This window comes from Meriones unguiculatus, chromosome X, assembly GCF_030254825.1.
Source record: "Meriones unguiculatus strain TT.TT164.6M chromosome X, Bangor_MerUng_6.1, whole genome shotgun sequence".
Lineage (NCBI taxonomy): Eukaryota > Metazoa > Chordata > Mammalia > Rodentia > Muridae > Meriones > Meriones unguiculatus.
Window position 1 is genome coordinate 38,335,120 of NC_083369.1, and position 21,566 is coordinate 38,356,685.

Here is a 21,566-nt window from a genome sequence, read left to right on the forward strand (position 1 = left end):
AGTTGACTCTGTTGGTCTTCTTGTGGAGCTCCTGTTCCCTTCAGGTCCTTTTATTCTTCCTCCTACTCTTCCACAAGACTCTCCGTGCTCTGCCTAATGTTTGGCTGTGGGTCAATCCACTGCTGGGTTCCTCTCAGATCACAGTTATGCTAGGCTCCTGACTCCAAGCATAACAGAGTATCGTTAATAGTGTCAGGGGTTGATTCTCTCCCATGGGGTGTGTCTCAAATTGGGCCAGTCATTGTTTGGCCCATCCTTCAATTTCTGCTTCATCTTTATCCCTGCACACCTTGTTGGCAAAGTAAATTTTGGGTCAAAGGATTTTTGGGTGGTAGGTTGGTGTACCACTCTCTCCACTGGAAGTCCTGCTTGGGAATAGGAGGTGGGCACTTCAGACTCCACATCCTTGGCTGCTAAGAGTGATGCCAGAGTCACCTCCATATCCTCCCAGGAGCCTGTTGTTCCCATGATGCCCCCCCCCACTAGTTTCTCTTCTCTCTCCCAGCCCTCTCACTTCCCATCCCCTGATCTCCTTGCACCTGATCCCCACCCACCCCCTCTCCCACCCAGTTCTCTCTCTTCATTCACTTCCAATGTCTATTCTATCTCCCCTTCTGAGGGAGGTTCAAACACTTTCTCTTCAGCCCTCCTTGTTACTTAGCTTCTTTGGATCTGTGGATTATAGAATGGCTATTCTGTACCATATGGCTAATGTCCGTTTGAAGGGCAATTTGAATAGGTTATTTCTCCAAAGAAGATATGAGAATGACCAAGAAGCACATTAAATGATTCTTAATCTCTCTCACTTTTTTTCCTAAGATGAGGTCTCTTTGTGTAGCTTAGATTGCCCTGGAGCTTGTTCATGTATCCCAGGCTGTCCTTAGATTGGGATCTTTGTGGCTCAGTCTTCCAAATGCAAGGATTAAATATCTAGTTCTAATAAACATTCTTTTTTTAAATAAACCATTTTGTGTTAATTTCTTTCAGCTTTATTTATTATTTTATGTGCATTGGTGGTTTTCCTGCATGTATATTTGGATGAAGGTGTCAGATCTTGGAGTTACGGACAGTTGTGAGCTGCCATGTGGTACTATCAGTTGAATCTGGGTCCTCTGGAAGAGCAGTTAGTGTTCTCAACTGCTAAGCCATCTCGCCAGCCCGAAACATTCTTATTTTTTGAGAGGGGTTTTCACCATGTAGCTCAGGCTGGCCTTGAACATGTGATCCTCTCAATTCTTCCAAGTGATGGAATTATAAGCATGTGTTTGTCTTGCCTGGCTGTAATACATTTTAAAACCAGAATACAGTAAGTACTGAAGATGATATAGAGATTGTTGGTGGGAATATAAAATGAGGCAGCCACTGTATAAGACAACAATTCCACTCTTCAGTATGCACTTAAAATAACTAAAAAAGGTAAAAGAAATAGTTATACACTGATGTTTATTCCATTGCACACAATAGCAAAAGGATGAAAACCACGCGTATCAACAGATAAATGTATAAACAAAATGTGGTATGTACAAATACTGAACTATTACTCAGACATAAAGAGGAATGGGAAATGGAATTCGGCATATAGCATAAGATATATGCATTATTAATCAGCTGACTGGGTCCTTCTGCTCTAACCAGATAAACATTGTTAACAGGCAAAAAGAAATTCTAGTACCAACAGTTCTGGAGCTTTAAGTGCCTGAGACCTAGGAGATGGACCGGTCTATATAGGTCTGGTCTAGATAGGAGATGAATACTAAATATATATAGTGTCAAGGCCTGAGACCTAAAAAAAGGCTTACTGTTCCTGCCTTTAGAAGTCAAAGGCTTATAGCTCTAGGTTTTTGAATGAGGGGCTCACTATTTTGGGTTTTAACCACCCACACACCTGGTACTTGACAGCTATTTTCTTCAGCTTCCAGCAGCAGTGCACATGCTAGTTTTAGTTCCTGGGTGGGTGCTTGGGCTCGCAGCTCCGATAGTGGCCAGTGTTACAGCTTCTCAGGGTGTTAAAGCTTAGCTTCTCTCTGGCACTGTTTCAGATATTGAGGCCCATAGCTTCTCATCTCTACGTGAAATACTGGCATTTCACAACCTTGGCTCTGCCCTGTTTCATCACTTCTGTTCTTTCACTCTCTCTTCTTCACCGTTATGGCCTCTCCTATTATTTTTTTTTTTTTTTTTGTCCCCAGCCATTCTGAAACTCTTCAGCCGTGCTGTTACTGATGTTGACGCTACTACCAGTGCTGCTACGTTGCAGCATGTGCTTTTGCCACTGTTATGACTCTACTGCTTCTTCCTTTTACTGTCCCCCTTCATGCTACTAGTTTGGTCACTCTCCTAATGATATAGATCCAAAACAAAAATGCCATTATTTTCTATGTTGCGACACTAGAGGGACAACACAGGAAGGTTGCTCCCTGATAATCTGAAAAATGAGCCAGTTTGCAATAAGCCCAGAGGGTGTGTGGCTTCAATCGATCACAGCCCTGCTTGGGACACATAGAGGAGGTGCTCCCTCTCTGCCATGGGTGAAGATGACTGCTGGAGTTCACCAAGGCTTGTGATAGTTAAAAATATCAGCAGCAGACTGAATCTTTTCTGGGAGTTGGAGGTGTCCTTCCATAGCAAGTAGCTGTGGTTACAATGTAGGCTTCCCTGGGTATCCGTATACTATTCAAAGCAAGGAGGTGCCTGGCTAAAGTGAGGGTAAAGTATCTGGCTGCCAAAGAGTTTGCTTGATTCTGTTTACTGTAGCCAGTTAGAAGGGAAGGAAGGACCTCCCAAACAGCCTGATCTTATAAGTGTTAACAATTCAGAAAACATTAAACATTAAAGATTTTTAGAATGAAGAAATAATAGGAGAATCAATGATTCTAATAGCAGGTAACAGTATTACTAGTATTTAACAATGCTTGACACGTATAACACCATACTTGAAGATTCCAGGGAGGAATAGGTCTATCATAGATGAACCTTGAAAACATTCTCAATGAAGTAATCCACATACAAAAGGACAATGATTTTGTGATTTAATTTAAGTGATATTATTTGAACTTGCATATTCACAAAGACAGAAAGTAGATTAGAGGTTGCCAGAGGTGAAGATTATAGTAGAATGATTGCTTGCTGCATGTAGTTTCTGTTTGGGGTGATGAAAATTTTCAGAACTAGATATAAGAGATGAATACAAAACTTTTCACTGAGGTTTCTCTCACTCTATCATTATTTGTGTGTAAATGTGTAAAATTCCTCCCTCGTGGTTTGGATTCTACTTCTGAAACATTCAGGAATCAATCTAGTAATGAGTCTCAATACTGAAACAGATTCCCAAATCCCTTTTGTTTTCCTTTCAAATTTTAAAGATTTACTGAAGTGTTTCCTTTCAATGATAATCATTACAGTACTGAAATTATTTCCTTTCCTCGATTTTTACTTTCTTCCTTTTGATCTGCATAAGGACCATATGTACAAACTTTTTTTTTTTGTATGTCATAAGCGTGCTTCGTAGCTGTGCAGTGGTGTCACATGCCTTTAAATTTATTATTATGTACATCTAGGAGAATAATAGCATTAGATTCTCCCTTAAGACTTAGGTTAACTTGGGTTTTTGGCCCAGCCATGAGTTCTGCCTTGTGGATCAGGCCTAAAATCCAGTCAGAAAGTGAGTGGTTGTTTACTCCTATGATGTTCATGCCACTATTGTAGCAGTGTGCATATCTTCACCAGGACAGCAGTTATTGTACCTCACAATAACTCAGCTGGATAAGACTGCTGATTACTTTTCTTCCTCCAGCAGTGTATCTAGAACCTTCCAAGACTACACAAGCTAGCTAGTAGGGAGGAAGCTTCCAGGTCAGTGCCATCTTAATTTCTTCATGTCCTGTGACTGAAATGTGTGATGTCTCTAGCAACAGGGACTTACCATCAAGTTCTTTATGATGACCAAGAGCAATGACAATAGCTGCAATAGTTGGGGGTAAAGAATAATAAAGGGACATAAATAGAAAAAGAAAATAAATGTGGGCTCCTTGAGATGGTACCTTTTAATTCCTAGGAGACAGTGTGAAGAAAAATGACAAGAAGATATGAGAGCAAGTATCTAAATAGAACTAACAAGTGAAAGAGGAAGGCCCAGGAGCTGTATAAAGTATCCAAGATAGAGCAGAATCCAAGAATTAGGGCCCCTCCCAGACCAAAGAAATAAATTTCTTACTTTTCCTTTCTCTGCAGCTTGGCCTTTTTCCCCCCTGTATGTTCAATTCTTTGTCCATCCCAGCACCTCCAGTATTCCCATTATATTTCTTGGGATCTCAAATCACTTGGGATTTGAGAAGACCTCAAATCAGGGTTATATATGTGACTAAAAGTTTTTGAGGACTCAGAAGTAACCGTGACCCCTGACACTCCAAGGTCCCCTTCTGAATGAGGGGACTCGTGCTTACTATGATTAGCACGGTGGGAACCCCAGTCAGCCCTCACCTCTACTGGGAGAGTAGAATAGGACACTTTGATATGGCATAGCTGGATGGAGATTTACCCCTCAAGAACCAGAGCAGAGATTTATGCCAAACCCCTAAACCAATAGACATTACAAATCAGACCAGAGGAATCAATTGTCTTTCTGGGGAGGAAGGGTGGGAGAGGACAGATTATCTGCTGGATATATCTGGGAAAGATCTAAGGGGAAAGTTGCTCCTCTGTAAGCTTTCTTACCTCACACTGATCTCTTGGCCCTTCAACTTTGAAAAGCTAAGTGTAGGGACCTGGGGTTAGGCTATCTGGGGGAAGAGAAGACTTACTCAGCTTTCTGTTTCTTGCAATGTTCTAGCATTTAAGCAAAACCCATATCTGACACCAGAGTCTGAGTGGTTTGTGGCACTATTTTTATACCAGAACACCACCACACGTGAGCTTATGCTCCCTTATGTCCCTGTTGTAGTGCAAAACACCCTGCTGGCCTTGCAAATGACACTGGGCTCTGGAGGTCCTCAAGATGGTGGGTGAGTAAGGAGAGAGGCTAGGCAATGGTGGTGCACACCTTTAATCCCAACATTCAGGAGGCAGAGGCAGGCAGATCTCTGAGAGTTGTAGGCCAGCATGATCTACAGAGTGAGTTCCAGGACAGCCTACATACAGAGAAACTGTATCCAAAAAACCAAAAGCAAGCAAGCAAACAAAACGAAAGAAAGCCTTTACCCACTGAGCCATCTCACTGACCTCTATTTTTTTTAAAGCAGTGTTATGTTAGGTGTGGTGGTGCACACCTATTGTGGTGGTTTGAATAGGAATGGCCCCCATAGACTCAAGTTTGAGTGCTTGGCATATAGGGAGTGGCAGTATTAGGAGGTGTGGCCTTATCAGAGTATAGGTGTGGCTTTGTTGGAGGAAGTGTGCTACTGTGGAGACTTTGAGGTCTTATGTATACACTCAAGTCCTTCTGCTACCTGCAGATCAAGATGTAGAACTGATAGCTCTTTTTCCAGCACTATGTCTGCCTGCATGCTGCCATGTTTCCTGCCAGGATGATAATGGATTAAACCTCTGAAACTGTAAGCCAGCCCCAAATCAAATGTTTTCTTTTATAAGCATTGCTTTGATCATATTGTTTCTTCACAGCAATAAAATCCCAAGTACAACACAAAATCCCAAGTATAACCCTAGGACTTAGGAGGCTAAATTATAAGAACCATAAATTTGAGGTTAGCCTGAGATACATAGCAAGAACCTCGTTCAAAATTTTGAAAAGAAATAAACGAATAAGTAAATAAAGCAGATCTGGGTTCATAGAAAATTGAGTGAAATTGTTACAAAGTACAGACTTTCTTATTCCCACAGAGACACAATCTCCCTGACTATCTACATCTCACAATTGTCCATTTGTACATTTTCTTAAACCCATTCATCTATATTGACATATAAACCAAGTGCATAGTTTGCATTAAGACTGCTCTTCCTGGGCAGTGGTGACACACACCTTTACTCCCAGCACTCGGGAGGCAGAGGCAGGCAGATCTCTAAGTTGCAGGACAGCCTTGTCTATAGTGCAAGTTCCAGCACAATTAAGGCTACATGGAGAAATCCTGTGTCAAAAGTTTGTTCTTAGTGTTGTTCATTCAGTAGGTTTTGACAAAGTTACATTAATATATTCACCATTATAGTATCATACAGAATGACTCCATTGTCCTAAAAATCCTCTGTGTTCTGCCAACTCATCTTTCCTTTTCCCTCAATCTTTGGCCAATCTTTTCACCTAATTACCTTTTGATTGTCTTCATAGTCCTTTCCCAGAATATCATTATTTAGAATTTGGTATGTAAAAATATGAAAGATTAAAAATTACAAAAGAATTTAGTATGTAGCTTCTTAAGACCAATGCCACTTAAAGTTTAAAGTTTTCAGTGTCTCTTTATGACTGGATAGCTTTTTTTTTTTTTAATAAAACATTTCTTTATCCTGTTATCTGCTAAAGAATTTTTCACTACTTTTAAAACTCTATTTATTTATTTATTTATTTTTATTTAAAGTGTGTTTACTTTTATGTTGTTCCTGCTGCTAGATAGTACCTGGGGGTGATTTAGAACTTGCTAACATATCCTATTCCAGGTTGGCCTCAAATTTGTAATTTCCCCTCCATCTCTGGAATGCTAGGAGTAAAGGTATACGCCATCATGCTGAGGGTTCAGGAGAGCAATGCCGTGTTATGGCCAGAGGAAAGTGTTCCTCAAACCTGCATCCTTTCCTTTTGCTCTTAGATCTTTCCACCCTGTCTTCGGTGATGTTCCCTGTGGTGGTTTGAATGAGAATGGACCCCCAAAACTCTGGTATCTGAATACTTCCTTCTCAGTTGGTGGTGCCTTTTGGGGAGTTTTGTGAGGTGCAGCCTTGTTAAAGAAAGTACATCTCTGTGAGTGGGCTCTGAGATTATCTAGCCTCTCTGTACTTCCAGTTCTTTTTCATTACTTTGTGTTTGAGTTGGAAGATGTAAGCTCTTAACTTCCTGCTCCTGCTGCCATGCCTGACACTTGCTGCCTTGTCATTGTTATCTTAATTCACATTTCATAGCATATGTGGATATGCAGAGCATCTTTAAAAATTTTTATTTAAAACGTTATTATTTAAAAGTAGCTAACAGCAACAACAATAACAAACCATTATACACTGAAAACAACCAGATTCAAAGACTATACAACTCAGTGAAGCTCTAGACAGGCAGAGTAGCCATTTGAAATGGAAGTTGTGGAACTTCACATTGGATTTTACACTTTCATTATCAAATATGTTTTTATGCAGTTATCTACTACCAAATCTGAAAAATTCATGACAGAGTTAGAATTAGAAAAACAGCTTTATATCCTTTTTCATAACTCATGTCCATTACCTTCATTCAGGCCTTCCTTATCTCCTAATATGTAGCGGTTTTGTTCTCTTTTCTACATGTTTTTCATATACTTTAAAAAAATATTTTATTTTTATTTATGTTTGTTTGAAACAGGGTCTCACTATTTAGCCCCAGACAGCTGGAGACTTGCTATGTAGACTAGGCTGGCCCCAAACTCAGAAATCTGCCTCTCTCTGCCTTCCTAACACTGGAATTAAAGGTGTGTGCCACCACACATGTGACTTATTTTTTTAATTTATGTGTATATGTATGTGTCTGCGTATGGGTTTGTGAGTGAATGTGCAAATATCTGGAGGCCAGGAGAGAGCTTCAGATCCCCTAGAGCTAGAGTTAGAGGTTGTTCTGAACCACCTGACATGTGTGTGGGAAACAAAGGTTCTCTGAGATGGCTCAGAGGATAACATTGCTTACCACCAAACCTGGGGACCTGAATCCAGGGACTCACATATATTTTTTAAATTTTATTTATATAGTCACTGTACAGCCTGATTCCAGCCCCCACCCTCTTTTCCTCCCAGTCCCACCTTCAATCCTCCCTTCCCCCATTGACTCCTCTCCTTCTTTTCAGAGAAGAGAAGGCCCTTAAGGGGTACCAACCCACCTTGGCACCTCAAGTCAAAGCAGGACTAAGCCCATCTTCTTTTACTGAGGCCAGACAAGGCAGCCCAGCTAGGGGAAAGTGATCCAAAGGCAGGCAACAGAATCAGAGACAGCCCTTACTCTTGTTGTTAGGGGACCCACATGATGATCAAGCTGCACATCTGCTACATATGTGTAGGAGGTCTAGACCCAGTCCATGAATGCTCTTTGGTTGGTGTTTCAGTCTCTGTAAGTTTCCATGGACTCAGGTTAGTTGAGTCTGTAGGTCTTCTTGTGGTGTCCTTGACCCCTCCAGCTCTCTCAATCTTTCTTCCACAAAACTCCCCAAGTTCGGCCTGTTGTTTGGCTGTGGGTCTCTGCATCTGTTTCCATTAGAAGACAGTTATGCTAGGCTGCAAGCACAACAGAATGTCATTAATAGTGTCAAGGATTGGCTCTCTACCCTGGGGTGGATCTTGAGTAGAGCCAATCATTCGTTGGCCATTCCCTCAATTTCTAATCCACCTTTATCCCTACACTTCTTGTAGGTAAGACAAATTTAGGGTCGAAGGTTTTATGGTTGGGTTGGTGTACCTCTCCCTCCACTTCAAGTCCCACCTAGTTACAGGAGATAGTAATTTCAGGCTCCATTCCACCCCACCCCTGTTGTTAGGGATCTCAGCTAGGGTCGCCTCTATAAGGAGGCTTTCCGTGTCCCAGAGAGAGTTCCTCATTGATTTCCCTTCTCTCTCCAGCTCCTCTCCCTCCCATTCCCCATGCTCTCCTCCCCACCTGTTCTCTGCCCCCATTACTCTTCCCACCCCTTTCTCCATCTACTTCAGATGTCTGTTTTGCTTCCTCTTCTGTGTCCTGGGGCCTCCCCTATACTAGGTCTCTGGAAAATCCCAGAGATGCCCTCCCACACACCTCCATTTTCTCTCTAACCCTGCCCTCTCCCTACTCCTGCTCTTCTCCTCATCCGCTCTCCTACCCAGTTCCCTCCACTCTAATGGCTATTTTATTTTCCCTTCTGTGTGAGATTTAAGCATCTTCCTTTGGGTCCTCCTTGTAAACTATGGGTCTGTGGATTGTAGCATGGTTATCCTGTACTTTATGGCTAATATCCACATGATTTTTTGAGACAGTGTTTCTCTGTGTATTCCTGGCTGTCCTGGAACTCACTCCTGAAACCAGGCTGGTCTCAACTTGGAGATCTCTCTACCTCTGCCTCCTTAGTGCTGGGATTAAAGACATGCCACCAATGCCTGGAGCTCACATTGTGGAAGGAAAGAACCAATTTCTGCAAGTTTTCTATCCATGTACACACCCACATACATATGAAATAAACAACTATAATAAATATTTTATTATTTTAATGACAATTGAGATATTTATTCTTTATCTTTTTTTAGTGCTACCCAATGACTTTTGAATAATTGACATTTTTAATTAAGTTTTTATTTTTATATTAATTATAGTTTATTCACATTGTATCCAAGCATAGCCCTTTCCCTCATCCCCTCCCAATCCCCATCTTCCCTCCCTTATCTCCTCCTATGCCTTTCTCCAATTCCACTGATAGGGGAGGTCCTCCTCCCCTTCCATCTGACCCTGGCTTATCAGGTCTCATCAGAACTGGCTGCATTGTCCTCCTCTGTGGCCTGGCAAGGCTGCTCCCCCATCAGGCAGATGTGGTCAAAGAGCTAGCCACTGAGTTCATGTCAGAGATAGTCCCTGTTCCCCTTACTAGGATACCCACTTGGATACTGAGCTGCCATGGGCTACATCTGAGCAGGGTTCTAGATTATATCCATGAATGGTTTTGGTTGGAGTATCAGTCTCAAAAAAGACCCCTGTGCCCAGATTTTTTGGTTCTGTTGCTCTCCTTGTGGAGCTCCTGTCCTCTCCAGGTCTTACTATCTCTCCCTTCTTTCCTAAGATTCCCTGCACTCTGCCCAAAGTTTGTTTATGAGTCTCAGTATCTGCTTTGATATACTGCTGGGTAGAATCTTTCAGAGGCCCTCTGTGGGTAGGCTCCTGTCCTGTTCCCTGTTTTCTCCCTCTTCAGATGTCCATCCCATTTTCCTTTCTGAGTGAGGATTGATCATCTTACCCAGGGTCCTCCTTTTAGCTCAGCTTCTTTAGGCGTACAGATTTTTGTAGGTTTATCCTATATTATATGTCTAGTATCCCCTTATAAGTAAGTATATACCATGTGTGTCTTCCTGTTTCTGGGATACCTCACTCAGGATGATCTTTTGTAGTTCCCACCATTTGCCTGCAAATTTCATGATTTCCTTGTTTCTAATTGCTGAGTAGTATTCATTCCATTGTATAAAAGTACCATAATTTCCGTATCCATTCCTCTGTTGAGGGACATTTGGGTTTTTTTTTCCAGGTTCTGGTTATTACTAATTATTTTTTAAATGTGTGTGGGGCTGGAGAGATGGCTCAGCAGTTAAGATCAGGAGCTTTTCATAAAAGTACACTTACCAAATCTGTGGGCTACTAAATAACATTTTACTTCATTTTGAACACACAGGTAACATGCACACACCTAGCTGGTTATGGAAGGGACACTGTTGGTGTGATGATGTGAAGAATGCCAGGTTTCTGGTTCATCGTCAAGTTAAGCTTCCTAAAAACATACAAGAGCTACTTCTAAGGAAATTCAGAGAGTAAGGTGCTGAATGAGTCTAGGGACAACCATCTGTGGATGAGGCAAGCTGAGGCACCAGCAGGATTGGCATGCAGAACACAAGCTGGTTTTCTGGAGTTTCTGTTCGTAATCCTCCCATGACCAGCTCTCCTTAAGAGTTTGTGATGGCTGAGTACTGTGGGACAAAAGCCTGTCTATAACCTGCACCAGGCAGCTGCAGCACTGGAAGGAGGGGAAGGCAAGAGCTGCAGCCACACATGGTCAAGACTATGGCATGTTTTGGGGATTCTGGCTTTGGATGAACAGAGATCAGGTTGGTCTGTCTCCTCCTGTTGAAGAATAGAATAGAATGCTAAGAGCTGGAGAGGCGGCTCAGTGTTAGAGTGCCTGCTTGATTAGCACATATGGGATTCTCACTTTGCTCTCCAGAAGCACAAAGCAAATGATAAAAAATAGGGCTGGTGAGATAGCTCAGCAGGTAAAAGCCTTTGCCACTCAAGTCTGATGACCTGTGTTCAATACCCAGAAGCCACAAGAGAGAATGAACTCCTGAAAGTTGCCCTCTGACCTCCACACATACCCCTATGCATGTGTGTGCACGCACACACACACACATAATAAGTGGAATAAATAATAATACAAAAATAATAAAGGACAAAAACCACAGGGAAGCGGACAACTAAGCCAAAGGAATACAGTTATCCCTTGGTACCTATGAGTGGTTGACACCATGACCACCTGTGGATAGTGAAAGCTATGAATATGATATAAAGGACTAAGGTCCTTTATATAAACTGGCATAGCACTTGCAGATCACCTATATAACTAGTTCAAAATGTGTGTGTGAGTGTGCAATACAAATGTTATTGGCCTGAGGACAACCTCAGGCGTTGTTCCACAGATGCCACCCACACCCATCTTATTATTATTTTTTGAGATAGCCTTTCATTGGCCTGTCATTCCCCAACTAGGTGCTCTACTATCTTGGTTTAAGATCTTGGAGCTATGTGGCAGGCATCCTTTAGACCCACTTGGTGGCTATGACAATCCTGGAAGTTACAGTCTCTTCCAGACCCATGTGTAGAAAGGATTATTTTTTCTTTGACTCCTGACACAAGCCACGGAATAGAAATTTTTCAGAAAATGGAGTTAGCTTTTTCATCTTGTCCTCAACTATTAGGGTTCATATCCCCTTGAGTTTCTTTCTTTTCTTTTCTTTTTTTTCCTTGTTAAGTGTATTTAAAGTCTGACTTGTTTTTTTTTTAAGAATTAAAGATTTGTTTATTTTTACTTTATGTGCATTGGTGTTTTACTTGCATGCATTTCTATGTGAGAGTGCCAGGTCCTCTGAAACTGGAATTATAAAGAGTTGTGAGCCACCATATAGGTGCTGGGAGTTGAAAGAGGCTGATATAGACAAACTCATGGACAGTTAGTCATGTCAGGCAAACTTGTCATTTTTTTCCTTTTTTAAAATTTTTCTTTATTAATTACATTTTATTCACTTTGTATCCCCCCTGTGGTTCCCTCCCTCTTCCCATCCCAATCCCTCCCTTCCTCCACTCTCTGCATGCATGCTCCCAAGTCCACTGATAGGGGAGGACTTCTTTTCCTTCCTTCTGATCCTACCTAGTCAATTAGGTCCCATCAGGAGTGGCTGCATTGTCTTCTTCTGTGGCCTGTTAATGCTGCTTCCCCCTCAGGGGGAGGTAATTAAAGAGGAGGCCAATCAGTTCATGTCAGAGACAGTCCCTGTTCCTATTACAATGGAACCCACTTAGATACTGAACTGCCATGGGCTACATCTGTTCAGGGGTCTTAGGTTATCTCCATGCATAGTCCTTGGTTGGAATAGCAGTCTCAGGAAAGACCCCTGTGCTCAGATTTTTTTGTTCTGTTGCTCTTCTTGTGGAGTTCCTGTCCTCTCCAGATCTTACTGTTTCCCACTTCTTTCCTAAGATTCCCTGCACTCTACCCAAAGGTTTCCCATAAGTCTCAGCTTCTATATTGATAGTCTGCAGGGCAGAGCTTTTCAGAGGTCCTCTTTGTCAGGCTCCTGACTTGTTCCCTCTTTTCTCCTTCTTCTGATTAACTTTTTAATAACTACCAGATTAGCAAGTATGGCAGAGGAGACCACAACTCCTTATATTTGAATTTTAGTATGCATCAAAGTGTACTCATATGCTCTCATAGAAAGAATGGTGAAGGATCAGTGTAGTGAGGCAGGTTGGCATGGTATAGTGTTTTCTAGTTATGTATCATCGCGTATAATGTGCCCTTTGCCTGAATTACCACCTTCTCCCCCTTATTTATCAATTATAATGGGAATGCTTCTTTTAAGGTGCAGTTCATATGCCATCTCTTTCAAGAAAACTCCTTGGACTCTCCTGAGCTGAGCATTCTGTGGGGATTTTTGGTCTACTGTGTCCATCACTGTTATCATACGGTTTATCCAGAAATTAGGGTGTTATATCTTAATTATGCCTTATCCATCTTGGTGTTGTCATTGCAGAGCAGGAGACCTAAAATGTAGTAGAAGGCCTAAAATGTAGTAGGAGGCCAGTCAACTTTGTACAACTATTCAACTAATTAGATAGTTAAACCCAGTGTGCTAATGGTTACTCAAGTAATATTGGCCTGGAAGGTGTGTCTCTAATGGCATGCCACATGGCTGTGTTTATTACCATTTTGATGAAGTTAGTGGCAACAAAAGTATGTGTATCGATAAAGGTTGATGGCTGTTAGATAATAGTATTAGTATACAAAGAGTTGCACACATGCAGAAACGCTGGAGTCAGCCTACTACCCAAGGGGGACAAGGGGAAAGTTGGAACTAAACTTCATAGCCTGCTGCTACCTTGACAATAGGGAGAGGAAGCCTTTTAATGTGAAAACTGCCTTCTGTGGTGTTTACTTGTTGAATGGTACTGACTATGCACAAGACAATCTGCCCCATCCTCTCCTCTCAAGGACCACAGATAAAGTCTAATGAGAGTGATTTGCTTGACCTGAGAACCAAGAAACAGCAAGGCAAGAAAAGGGAATGCTAGCTAGCTGAGAGAGCTGGGGCTTTGTTTGCACAATGTAAAGGGGAGCATGGCAATATAAGTTTGAGAGTTGGTTAGAAAGGAGGCACTCCTTGCTGGGCATGGTGATACATGCCTTTAATACCAGCACTTGGGGTGGGGGGTGGAGGACAGAGGCAAGCTGATCTCTCTGAGTTCAAGGCCAGCCTAGTCTAGAAAGTGAGTCCAAGACATCCAGAACTCTGTTATACAAGAAACCCTGTCTCAAAAATAATAAAATAAAATGAAATAAAATGAAATGAAATAAAATAAAATAAAAAAGGCACTCTTGATTTTAGGAGCAAATAGTGTAGATTCAGTCATCAAGAACACAGGGCTTTGCATGATTCTGCCATTTGTAAAGTTACTACTCCAGAAAACCTAGGAGTTGTTCTCAATGCGTCTTTCTACTCAGTACTCTTGTGAATTAGCACTTATGCTCCCTAGCATGCCAATAAAGGCCTTTACGCTGATCTTAATTCTCTTAGTATCTCTGTGTTTTTCATATTAAAAAAATTAAGTCAGGCCTGGTGTAGCGTCACACACCTTTAGTCCCAGCACTCAGGAGGCAGAGGCAAGGGGATCTCTGTGAGTTTGAGGCCAGCCTGGTCTACAAAGCAAGTCTAGGCTAGCCAAGGCTACACAGAGAAATCCTGTCTCAGAAAACAAAAACAAAAATAAATAAAAATGAAAATTAAGTCAGTCAGTCATTCACTTTATTCCACAAATATTTTATTGAATGTTCACTGAATATTATTACACACTGTTCTTGACACTGGGGTTACAGCAGTAAACAACAAAGAAATTTCTGCTTTGAGGAGCTTACAGTCTATTTGGTGGAGGCAAACACTAACCACAATAAATAAGTAGATATCAAGTAGTGATTAGTGCTTTGTAGAAGACAGAACATAGAATAGGATAAGACACAACATGGAGAGGAATAGGGTCAATAATGGAAACACTAGGTCAAGTCGTCAAATTATTTGGGAAGAAAGCTATTCCACTTGGTGAAAACAGCAACTACAAAGGCCTTGATGGTGGAAGGTCCTTAGCATGCATGAGGAATAGGAAAAAGGCCAGCATAGCTACAGAAGAGTGAGAATGACAGCAATGAGATCAGGGAGGTGAAGGGAACTAGACTGTAGGAACATCTGGGCATGGAGATGATGCTGGCTTTTGCACTGATGAAACTGGAGGTCATTGGGGGAATTTTGAGCAGAATAGGGGCACGATCTGATTTGGGTCTCACAAATAATTTTTAAGAATTTTTAATTCTTGTAGAATTACTAAGATTAGTCACAGGTGCTACAGCATGAGGAAAAGAAAACAAATTCCTAGAACACTGGATTTTAGGGAAAAATGTACACAATAAAGGTATAATCAGTGTGCTGTGTGGTTTAGATGTGCACAATATTTACAGTGTCATACACAAAAAAGAGAGTACTGATTTAACAAAAATTATACTTAAAGGACTTATAGATGTAATCACCAAGATGAGCAAGCAACAAAAGACTTAATTAGGGATAGCTAGACGGATTAGAATATAAATGAACCTTTTACAAAGGAAAACACATAAAAAACTCAGTGGAAAAAATAGAAGGCAGATTAAACATAATTGAACAGAGAATAAACTAAAACATATAATCAAGGACATTTCTCCAAATGAAGTAGAAAGAGATAGAAAATATCAAAGAGTTGTTATGAGTTATAAAAAAAAAACAGAATTAAGTGGTACAAAATATGAGTAACTGGATTTTGAGAAAAAAAAAAAAAAACTAGAAAGAATCTAATAGTTGAGAAATTTCCAGAAATTATATAAAAAACATGTACTTACCAAGCCATGAAACATATTTCAAAAGTAGAATAAATAAAACAGAAACAAGTCTAAACATGTTAGAATGAAATCACAGTACTCCCTGCACACCCCACTCAAAAAACAAATGAAACCAAACTACAATTAGACTGATGATGTATTTTTTTAAAGGCAACAAGGCATATACACGTATTTTAAAGGTTGAGCATACTCTTCTAAGGAAGAAGATAAAGCCTTTAACACACAACAAAGACTCAGAGAGCTAAATATCAGGAAATCCGAACTAAAAGAATAAATAAACACTATTCATAATGAGAGAAAATGATGTCATAAGGGGGTCTGAAAAGCAAGAATGTATGTATATAAATCCGAACAAATACTGACTGTTCATATAAAAACAATACTGATAATATATAACTGCGTGATTATAAAACAAACAAAAACAAAGGAATAAATTTACATACTTGAAAACAAAATCAAGTGGTTAGGAGAGGAATACTAAAATCGAGTTTCTAACCTTCCTGCAGAATTCAAGATACAATGAAAATATTGTTCAAGCTTTGGAAGTTAAACATACGTGGTAGGCTTTCAAGGATAACCAAAGAATAGAAAAATAAATCCTAACAGGAAGAAAAACTTAAAACTAAAAACAGGTAAAAGAAAAGAGAAAATAAAACATAGAAAAAAATGTGGAAAACCAAAATAAGAAAGTGATGGTAGAAACCATCCCACATACCCTGCAACAAATGTAAACTAAACTTGCAAATTTTAAAAGGCAGAGGTCATTGGGTAAGTTGTTTTTTTTTTTTTTTTTTAAGACAGGGTTTCTCTGTGTATCTCTGGTTGTCCTGGAGCTCACTTTGTAGACCAGGCTGGCCTCAAATCAGAGATCCACCTGCCTTGGCCTCCCAAGTGCTGGGATTAAAGGCATACACCACCATGCCAAGACTAAGATTAGATTTTTAAAAAATGTCCAGCCACATGCTGTTTTCAAAAAAATACAATTAAAACACTAAGGTGTAAAAAATTCTTAAAAGTAAAAAGATAGAAAATTATATGCCACACAAACCCTAACAAGAAGAAAAACTTGTGCTGTTACATTAATACAAGATAATCTAGCATAATTCCTCTATTATCAGAAATAGAGAGGGATTACACATTTACCAGAAATATAACAATTCTTAATTTATGTTAAAAAGGAAACTATAAGAAGAAAACACATAACTCTAGTGTCAGAGTTAACTTTAAAAATTCTTGGAAGATCATAACAAAAACTATCAGTTTAGATAAATATAATTTTAGTACAATAGTTGCTAATAGACATATATAGATCTCTATATTTAATGATTAAAGGATACACATTCTTATAGAGCACATAGGAAACGTTAATAATTATATATCATGTACTGAGCAATAGAACAATCTCAATATATTTCAGTTATCACATAGACCATATCATCTGAACATAATATGATAGATTTTGATAAAAGAACAAATTCAAAATCCCCCAAACATTTGGGAACTTAAAAACATACTTCTGTGTAATTCATGAGAAGTAATGATAACAGATATACTAAAGTACTTGGAACTCAACAACAGTGAAATTACTACCATATATGATCATGTAGGAAAGCAGTTTTAGCAGGAAATTTATAGCTTTTAAATATATAAATTAGAAAACAATAAAGAAGGCCTGACAGCTAGACTCAGTGCCTCATGCTTGCAAATCTCTGTACTGGGGAGCCTAAGGGAGAAGATCATCATGAATTTGAGGTTAGCCTGGTCTACATAAAGGAGAAAAGCAGACGTCAAAACCAAGCAAACAGAAAAAGAAAACAAATGACTGAAAATGAATGAACTCAATATTCAATGTAAGAAATCAGAAAAAGAACAATAGAATAAATCCGAAAAATGTGGAGGGAAGGAGGTCAAAAAAGATAAGAGCAGAAATTAAAGAAATAGAGAACAAAGATACAATAGACAGTAGCAACAAAGCCAAAAGTTGGTTCTTTGTAAAGACCAATAAAATAGACAAACCTCTGGTAAGATTGATCAAGAAAAAAAGGGAGAAGGCACAAATAACCAGTATTAGCAATGAAAAAGGAGACATAGCTACAGATAATATATAGAAGACAATTTCAAAATGGAACTTTATGCCAGTGGATTTGAAAACACAGACAAAATGGACCAATTCCTAAGGAATTATCCCCACAATTTACTCAAGAGGAAAAACAAGTTCTCAATGGTACTACAACTACTGAAGGGACTGAAGCAGAATTTAAAACTCTTCTCACCAAAAGGATAAAGAAAAAAAAGCCAACTCAAAACTAGTACCTAGAGTTTTCCAGTTAGGGTGTGGATTACAGATAGGTGAAGAGCTACTGATCTCTGCGGCCCTAGAGGTGTCCAGGTAGGACTCAAGGCAGTGAAAACCCTGTGAAAGACCACCTCTTTCTAGTGGAGCCTTGTCTGGAGGGGTCCCTAGAGGGTGGCCCTTAGTGAAGTGGGGCCTGCCAAATCTCTCAGTCTCTGCAGATGGTGAGCACAAATGAGGATAATTCAGCACTCAGAGACTGCTCTGTGGTAAAGGTGCTAAGCAAGGCCAGTGAGGTGCTCTGCCATCTGGACAGCCTCTTCAGTAGCCAGCTTCTGTGGTCTTCCGCTCATTGAGGAAAAAGGGCCTGGAGAGGAGGCCTGGGGAGGAGTCTGTGTTCCAGTTTCCAAGAAACACCATGCACAGCCCAAGTCGTAACTGGTTGATATGGGGCTGGGTGCGGGGGAGCCACGCAGGGGCTTCTGGAGAATGTAGCTCCAGGCAGAAACCCTGAAACTCTGTCTTCATGAATATCAGATACTTCTGATGAGCCCTTTTAATGATGTCCAAGCTAGCTGCAGGGTGATGGTTCTAATAATGGTGGATGTTCTGCAAATAAGAGCTTCATCATTATTTTGAAAGAGTTAGTAAAAAAAAGAGAGAGAGAGAGAGAGAGAGAGATGAAATGGCTTTGAAATCTACTCTGTATCATAGAAATTCCAACAATATATTTGTCAGTGAAACAAAAGAAAAACTTGCATTATTTTAACTGTTAAATGTCTATGAACATTTTAAGAACTGGTTTTAAGTATTTCATCACCTACTCATATCACAAAAGTTTTTAGTTGGTAGTGACTGTTAATAATTTGATAGACACATTACTAGAAAGTCTTGGTTAGAATTTGTGTATACCGATTTCAAATATAAAATGTTACGTAAAAAAATATGCTGTGGAAGCACATTTCAAGTTTCTCATGTAAAAAACTGAAAATGGGAGCTGGGGAGATGGTGTTTGCAGAGGACCTGGGACACCTATCATCTGTAGCTGTAGTTCCAGAAGATCCAACACGCTCTTCTGGCCTCTGTTGCCACTACGAGCACACAGTGCACAGATACACATGCATAAATCTTTAATTTCATTCATTCATTCATATTTTACATTCATGAATGTTTTGCCTGTCTACGCACCATGTGCATGACTGCTCCCTACAGAGCCAGAGGAGGGACTTGACTCTCCTGGAACTGGAGATCTAGGTGGTTGTGCATCACCACGTGGGAGTTAGGAACTGAACCTGACTCCTCTGGAAAAGCAACCATGCTCTTAACCACTAAGCCATCTCTCCAGACCTTATGCATGTATTTAAAAAAATGTAAAGTAGTCTATAAATTTAGTTGGGCCACATTATCATACTATTGGAGACAAACCATAATCATCCTAAGAAACAGAAAAGTATTTGATTAAAAAAAAAACCTTTTCATGGTTTAAAACTATTAAAACCTCTTAGCATAAAGAAATAGTATGAAGTTTTCTTAACCTCCGAAACCTGAAGAGACCACATGACAAATATTGTTCTAAATAAGGAACACTTAGTGTTGTTTCCTTGAAAAGACACAATCAAGGGATGTCACTATAACCTTTCTATTCAGAATTATACTAGATGTCCTGGACTTCTCATTAAAACAAGAAAAATATATATATATTTTAAAACTATTTATTTATTAGGTGTACAATATCTGCATGTATGCTTTCACATCAGAAGAGGGCGCCAGATCTCATTATAGATGGTTGTGAGCCACCATGTGGTTGCTGGGAATTGAACTCAGGACCTCTGGAAGAGCAGACGGTGCTCTCAACCTCTGAGCCATCTCTCCAGCCCAGAAAAATATATTAAAGGCACAAAAACTGAAAAGGAAAAAAAATCTTTTATTATTTATATTTGACAAGGATGTCAATATAGAAAACACAAAAGAAGACATCTTAAAGGGAACCAGGTCTTTTTGGAGAAATGGCTGATTCAGGGATTTCCTTGGGATATGAAAAGATGATTATAGAGAACATAATTCCAGAAAGCAAGGAAGTCCTTAAAAACAAAGAACAGGGTTGAAGCGATGGTTCAGTGGTTAAAAGTGCTTACTACTTTTGCAAAGCACTCAGATTCAGATCCCAGCACCAGTATCTGGTGGCTTACAACAAAAAGCCTGTGACTCCAGCTCTAGGGGATCCAATATCCTTTTCTGCTCTCCATGGACACCTCTACACCTGTGGTATATATGCATACAGACAGACAGACAAACATATAAACACAAATAGCCAACAAGAATGAGAACATGTCAAAGGGGCACAGAAGCCAATCTGAAAGAGTTGTCAGTGGGCAAAGGTGAAACAATTTGAACATCAAACCAAAAAATAGAGTACTGGATTTATTACTGCAATTACTTAAACAAATATGCATAAATGCATACTGATACAAACAAGTGACAGAATAATAAAATATAAGACATAAGTCATTACAGAAGAATTCCAAGTAACATATCCCTCTTCTCAGGGCTGGAGCTTAATTGGCCCTCCTCTCCATGAAAGTGGATTAGACTTCTCAAAAGCACAAAATATTAAATGGGAAAAAACCAGCAACTTTCCCATGCAAAAACAGAGCAAGCACTATCTTAACCAACAAATTATAGTTCACCCCATCAGGAATGTCATGTAGATACCGTGTAACCCTTGATGTGTGTGATGAGAAGAACATTTAAATTCTGTGGCATTCTTTCTAAAAAGAAGCTTAGTCTAAGACAAAAACTTCAGACAACTACAACTAGAGAAGCATTCTACAGTACTCAAAATAGTTAATGTCATAAAAATAAGGACCAACAGATCAGGGTTGTCCAAGAGATACCCAAAACAATGTATGCTATTGCCCATTGCCCTTGATTGCCTCTCAGAGGCTGAAGTTAAGTCCCTATTGCTGAAGACACCATATGCTTTGGAAAAACATCTGTGTGATCTAAGCTGGATCTGACCTAAAAGCTTCCTTCCTGAGGACTAGTTTCCTTGAGGACTGGAAGGTGCCGTGAAGCTTGCAATGGAGGAAAGCAATCAATAGTCCTACCCAGCTATGATTCCCAGAAACGACTATACTGACAGCAATGCAAGATAAGGCTAAAGGTACAATAGTGGTACTCATATGTTGGTGGTAACCAATAGCTGTCTAAATGGACTTAAGGTCCACTCAACAGGAAGGAAATCATGCCCAGTAGTGGAAATCTACCAAACTTTTTGGAGCCACTGAAGCCATAGATCTTACAAGAAAACCTTCTACTGCCAGTTTTCTAAAACAGCATAATTCCTAACTACATTCTAAATACTTATCTTTATACCCACAAATAAATCTAACTCTCAGGCCTCATCAAAGAAAGTTCTCCTTCCAACACATGGAGAGCAATGCAGAAAACCACAATGGGTCAAAATGCAGAGAAAAACTGATCATGGGGTACTCAGTCACCTACAACAACAGCTCGTGCACCTAGGGCTCAGAGAACATCATGGCAGAAATATTCTAAGAGCCAAAGGACCATAAAATCTGCTGTGAGCTTTTTGTCTCCTAGAACTCATATTGATGTTTCACCCATGAAGTCTCATCAACATGGCTGCCTAAACAAGCCCTGAACAAGTACAACACTAATAGACATGCTACCATGGAAGAGGGAAATCATACAGGGCCCCACCCCTAAATAAATAA

General features: G+C 39.9%; 1 protein-coding gene across 4 annotated transcripts in view; it reads right to left on the reverse strand.

Moving 5' to 3' along the window:
- Positions 1 to 6,207: 6,207 nt before the first annotated feature.
- The window catches only part of Kantr (KANTR integral membrane protein), a 38,868-nt gene continuing 23,509 nt past the window's right edge, over positions 6,208 to 21,566 (reverse strand). For 2 of the 4 annotated variants that reach the window (XM_060374550.1, XM_060374551.1), the window contains one exon: positions 14,423 to 18,451. In XM_060374550.1, the coding sequence (XP_060230533.1) occupies positions 17,395 to 17,625 (231 nt within the window). In that variant the 5' untranslated portion in view covers positions 17,626 to 18,451 and the 3' untranslated portion in view covers positions 14,423 to 17,394. Of the gene's footprint in view, positions 8,392 to 14,422; positions 18,452 to 21,566 lie in introns of those variants that run through there. The other 2 variants (XR_009588367.1, XM_060374549.1) reach the window with 2 other exon arrangements.